Genomic DNA, 6,301 nt, shown 5'->3' on the forward strand with positions numbered 1-6,301 from the left:
GCACTTGCATTTTACGTATTTTAATTGTCTGTAAACTTTTATTATAATTATGTAGATAGGCAGTATTGAACCGAATTTATTTGTTTTTTCTTACAAAGGAAAAAACATGGAGATGACGTCAAGAAACTATTATGGCAACCACAAAAAAAGAAACTCTCAAATTTAATGGAAGAACATCAACATCCTCAGGAAAAGCACATTTAGTAAAACCCAAAGAAACTACTAACGAGAAAAGCCAAGCTCAAGACCAAGAAAGCACCGTTACTGCCCTCCCCAATCCTCGAAACACCACTGGCCGGCGCTGGGGCTTGGACCAGCGCCGGCGCCGGCGCCGGCGCCGGAGCAGGGCCGCTCTCTGCCCCCAGTAGCTGAAGCCCCTCCTTGGAGTTCTTGTTGGCATCCGTCATGTCATGGATCTTCGGCCTCGTTCCGTCGACCGCACTGCCCACTTGCCACACCTGATTCAGGCTAGTCGTCCCCGCCGGCACCTTCACCGACGCGAACAGCCTCATGGTCCCGCCGGCGGCCTCGTCGGCGCTCAGGTCCCACACGTCGAACGACAGCTTGGACTCGACAATGGAGTGGTACGAGGAGATGTTGAAGGTCTTGGCGACGACGGAGCCGGTGGAGGTCTTGAGCGCCATCAGCGCCTGCGCCCCGACCATGCCGGTGGAGGTGGGGTTGATGGCCCAGGCGACCCATCCGCCTGAGGAGGGCCGGGCGGCGGAGAAGGCGAGGGAGAGGGAGGAGTTGGCGTGGTCGAAGGTGAAGTGGAGGGTGGCGTTGAGGTAGGGGAGGGGGGTGCAGCTGGAGTAATTCTTCTTGTTGGGGAAGGACGGTTGGGGGCTACAGGTTAGAGCGAGAGAGGGGGAGAGGAGAGAGAGGGCGGTGGCGAGGGAAAGGAGAATGGAAAGAAAAGTGGTGGTGGCGGCAGCGCCGGCGGCGGCATCGGCGGCCATTTTTCAGCGGAAGATTTGGTGAAGGCGATCGATGGCGGTGAACTGGTAGTGTGTTTAGGGTTGGTTTTAGATGCATGTGGAAGGTGGGGAGGATGAATATATAGTGAAAAGAAATGCTGGGGATGTGCTTCACGCATGGTTCAATCGTTGGAGACTTTTAGGTAAAGTATTGGTTTTTAAGGGGAAAAAGTCGTAACAAATTCCAAACTTTACTAATTATGACTCATTTACCTTAAATTTTTTTTATGACATAAAAAAACGCTAAACTTGTATTCATATAATATATTTATCCCAAACTTTCTTTTTGGTGACATCACAAAACCTAAACTTATATTTGTGTGATATAAAAAATTCTAAACTTTTGTTTTGTAACATAAAAATCCCGAGTTTTTATTCACATGATAGGTTTACCCTAAAAAAATTGATGTCATAGAAAATAATTGTGATTTTTAATGTCATAAAAAAGTTTGGGATTTTTTATTTCACAAAACAAAAATTAAGAATAAATATGTCACGCTACGCAAATTTAGAGTAAATGTGTCATGTAAGTAAAAGTTTGGGTGTTTTTATACAAAAAAAAAAAGGTTTGGGATAAATGTATTTATAATAAACATGATTTAGAATTTTCGGTGGTTTTTACCTTTCTTAATTATATATATTCGAAATTTATTGCTCGATGGAGTCACGGGGGAGACTGACAGCAACTCAAATCATGCTAGATGTACTAAAAAAATTTCTCATCAAAACGCGTTAAGTTTACTAATTATTCTTCTATTGGCCACGTCGAAATAATTAGTGGGACCCAAGTGATTGATCGAGGACGGCATCCCTCCCGATCCTCGATTAGTGTCGCTGGAATAATGCAATGTGGGGCCCAAACGAAAAGGCGAAAAGATGGCAGCTTTGGACGTAAAAGGATTAGCTTTCATTTAGCGATTGATTATAATTATGTTTTTAAGGCAAAGACTAAGCACGTGCACAGTAATATGTCGGAGATGGCTGCATGCCATGAAGCGAAGAGAAAAAGATCCAAAGATCGGATTTGGACAACAGGAAAAGACGGCACGTGCTTGCAGCGATGATGTTCCCTGGACAGGAATCGAGAGTTTTATTAAAACACAGAACAGACAAACTTGAACACCGGTAATTTGCAGAACTCATGTTCTTAAAACAGACAGCTCGGCCTCGTACCTTAAAACACGCCAGCGGACACGTTCTCGGCTCAATGTAAACTCGCAGTCTCCCGCGTGTAGAATTGTATTAATTCATGGCAGATAATAAGGAATTCTTTTTCTCTTCCTCTTAAATTTAAATAAGCATTGATAAGTATAAATAAATTTGATAAATGAAATGGCCAATAACCATTTTTTTTCCAAAAAAAAAACTTGATGATAATTTAATAATATCTTTATGAAATCATCAAATTTTTTTCATGTTTTGTAAATTACCAGTTCTTATTTGCATAATGAAGTAATAATTTGAACTCGCAAACTCTCATATGCACCAACTTAAATAAGAGTGACTTACCAATTTTTGTCAGACTAAATTAGGAACTAATTTGTGGCTACCAAATTAGATATGAGTTATTACCCACTTTTAATTGCTATTTAGTATTTAACTATCTATAATTAATAACCCCCATATTTATAACTTTATTTATCGATTACAAAGGTTAGTTAGAATAATTTATCAATTTTTACCTGATTAAATTATTAATTAGTTTTGAATTAGGGTTAACACAATGAAAAACCTTAAATTGTTACCTTAAATTAATTTTTTAATCCACAAAAACGTTAAATTGATATATTTGTAAGAAATTTACTTTGTGTTAGCTTAACGAAAACTTACAAACTAATACACCAGTGACATACGGAATTTAAAATCTCAAACTGACATATCCATCAACCATCACATATTATTCAACTCAACAATTTAACAGTAAAATTTAATGAAACTAATGAAACTAAATTTGTTATGGGCGTATCAATTTTGAGGGTTTTTTTAATATTAACACTTTGAATTACTACTAACTCTTTAAGAATTCTACTAACACACAAAAAAAAAAAAAAAAAAACTGGAAATAGAACAACAAAATCATTTGTCATGTATTTACGCGATAAACATGACAAATTTTGGAATGGTGATGCTAAAGATGCAAGAAATCTTTTAATATTTTATTATTTGGCTAAGTATAAGGATAAGATCGTAAGTTCATTTGATTACAAACTTATACATCCAAAACGGATTTTTGGATCTCAATACCTCTTGGGCCCAAAAATGTAATTCAGGAAAATAGTGCACACGCTCCTCATGCTCCCCAGGGGCGGGGGAGTAGGAGGACTTGAGCATCTCGCCCAGCATGAACATGTCCGAGACCCCAAGCAGCAAGTACTGCCACGCGAGCCAGAACACGGACAGGACGGCCCCATCGGCGGCCGTGCTGCGACTCTTGACCTTAACGACCATGGCGATGGCCATGGACCCGGACGCGAGGGCCAGGCTGACCGGTGGCTCGAAGATCCTGTGCGGCTTCACGCGAGGTTTGTTCCCGACCGCGCCACGGAAGCGCTCGTAGATGGGGATCGAGGCGAGCATGATGATCAGCGGGAGGACCGTGAGGGACTGAGTTGGGATTTGGAAGTTGCGGATTCTTCTGTCCATCATGGCGCCTTGTTCAACCGAGAAGGTTTGGAGCTGAGTCGTGCTCGCGAAAATCGGGATTAATCCGATGAAGGCCTTCGTCTCTTCGACCTCGGACCTCGCTTGCGCTTACCGTGCTGTCGGCCAGCATTTTGTCTAAGAATCTGCAAATCATTCACGCGGCATGACTTCTTTATATAGATCAATTGGAGAAATGGGGCACCTTTAGTGTTGTCAAGAGAAAGATATGATCTTTGCCAATTTGATTAGGCAACAACTAGGAATGCCGATTAGTATTTGCTCGATCTCTATATAAGAGTGGCATTGATCGAGCCTCATCAATTGGAAAATTAAGAACTCAATCTTTCTTGAACCTAGTTGCAAGCATATTGACCTCTCAACTTACCCCGATTATTCTTATACGTCTTTGTCGAGGAAGTTTGTCGATTCCGAGCTGCTGATGCGAGTACTTTAATAAGAGGAGTAAGAGCGGTATCCTAAATTTTGTTTGTTTATTTATTTAGGCCTTAACTGCATAGAAAATTAGGGATTATTTGTTAATCCCTAGCAAACAAACTTTCATTAAAATGCATCGCATATAGACCCTGGGAATATTTGTATTACTAGTATTAGAAATTATTTTATAAAGTGATGTTCAATTGAAAAAACTGTAACTGGGCCGGGCTCGGGCCAGCCTTAGCTCAGCCCCTCCTTTCCCCTTTTCTTTTTCCCGCCTAGGGTAGCCCAGCCCATTTCTTCTTCCCTTTTCCCTGGCCCAGCTCTCTCCTTCTTCTCCATTCCTTCTCTCCCCTGCCCATGGACGATAGCTCAGCGACAACACGAGGAAGGACAAGGACCGGCCAGAGGTAGGCTGGCAGCACAGCTGGCATGAGATCTCAAATGGAGAGAGGAACATTGGCTCGAGGGGGTTTTGTTGAAGATATGGTTTGATTTGAATATTGGAGATATGGTTCCGCAGATGATTGTACAAATCGGAGATTGAAAGATTAATTGATTCATTCTTTTCAAATAGGAAAACAGTACTTTACATAATGTTTCCTACATTATACACTTTTGTATTATATATTTTTTGATGTATAAGAATGAAAGATATGATAGAATTCCTCAAAACTTCTCAAATTTCTGTCATGGTATCAGAGTCTTTGATCCTAACCTAGTTTTTGCATTTTTTTCAAATTGCCTCTGTCTCATTTCTATCATGTTGTTGCAATTTCTATTATGTAAAACAAGTAGGAATTCATTCTCGACACCATGACAAAAGATCAACATTCAAGCAAGGAGGAGAACAACTCACCTCAAAATCAAAGTTCGAATCAAACTGATCTGATCGAATGGGAGACCCCTTCTGTTTAACACTCTCAAATTGATTTGATTGAAGGGGAGAACCCTTTTGCCCCAACTCCAGCCCAATTTTCGAGCCCAGTCCAATGGCCAATAGGACATTGGACCAAACCAAGCATGGCACAGTAAGGCCCATCTGGAGATGGAGGACTGGGTTGGACGGGTCTGGATCCTAGATCTAAATCCACTCAAACAAGTTATGGGACAAAACCCTACTTGCTTTTTCCACCCGGTTCCCAACCCAGATTGCTGCCCCATGTAATCTTGGCCAATGGCAGCTGCTCGGAGCCAGGCAACCCCCTTTACCCTTCGTGGCCGACAGACCAAAGCTCCAACTCATAGCTTTGTAGCTTATCGGACTGGATAATTACATCGCTTGGGCTTGCAATCTTCGGCAAGCTTTGCTGACGAAGGACAAAGACGGTTTCCTCGATGGAGTTGTCCCATTTTCGACCAATGATCGGTTTCAACGACATTGGTGCAAATGCAACCAACTCGTTTGTACTTGTATCGGGATTATATCGCTCCTGAAGTCATTACTGGGCTCTCTCCAACTGAAGACCCCAAGGCATTATGAGACAACATCAAAGAGATGTGCGGGAAATTAGATCAAGCTAGAATTTTTTTACTCACTCAGGTCTTGTCGAATACTTGTTGATCCATAAAGATGCGACTCTTAACGGAGGAGAACTTCACTTTCAAGTCAAAATCAATAAATTGCACGGTGTTATACCACTTTTTGCTAAAAAATTCAAAAACTTACTTTCTTATTTATTACGGCACATCATTTTCATGAGAAAATAATTAACTCATTTGTCGATGTTGACCCTATCTTAGGACTACATACATTTTAACTCTCCTCGAGAGTGAGTTAGAGTTGAAATCGGAAAGATTTGCCTTTTTCCTTCGGTTCTCTTGCTTTATTATTTTTTTCCTCTTTTATCTTTTATATATTTTTTTAATTAGGTCCTCTGCATGCCCGTGATCCGATACGACTCTTGATGGAGAAGAACTTCAATTTTAGGTCAAAATCAATAAATTGCACGATGTTATACCGCTTTTTGCTCAAAAATTCAAAAACTTACTTTCTTATTTATTATGGCAAATCATTTTTATGAGAAAATAATTAACTCGTTTGTCGATGTTGACCCTACCTTAAGATTATATACATTGTAACTCTCCTTGATCGTGAGGTAGAGTTGAAATTGGAAAGATTCGCCCTTTTCCTTTGGCTCTCTTGCTTTATTATTTTTGCCTCTTTTATCTTTTATATTTTTCAATTAGGTCCTTCGCATGCCCGTGGTCCACAAAGAAGCGACACTTGAATGAGAATAACTCCA

General features: G+C 40.8%; 1 protein-coding gene across 1 annotated transcript; it reads right to left on the minus strand.

The window, feature by feature from the left end:
- Positions 1-200: 200 nt before the first annotated feature.
- Positions 201-959, minus strand: LOC104456498 (auxin-induced in root cultures protein 12-like). Its single transcript, XM_010071304.3, has one exon. The coding sequence runs from the start codon at positions 957-959 to the stop codon at positions 201-203; it is 759 nt and encodes a 252-aa protein (XP_010069606.1).
- Positions 960-6,301: the final 5,342 nt, after the last annotated feature.

Source organism: Eucalyptus grandis, chromosome 8, assembly GCF_016545825.1.
Source record: "Eucalyptus grandis isolate ANBG69807.140 chromosome 8, ASM1654582v1, whole genome shotgun sequence".
Taxonomy (NCBI): Eukaryota; Viridiplantae; Streptophyta; class Magnoliopsida; order Myrtales; family Myrtaceae; genus Eucalyptus; species Eucalyptus grandis.

Excerpts from the sequence above, each read along its gene's own strand:
- LOC104456498 (XM_010071304.3), bottom strand. The coding sequence starts at position 959 with ATGGCCGCCGATGCCGCCGCCGGCGCTGCCGCCACCACCACTTTTCTT.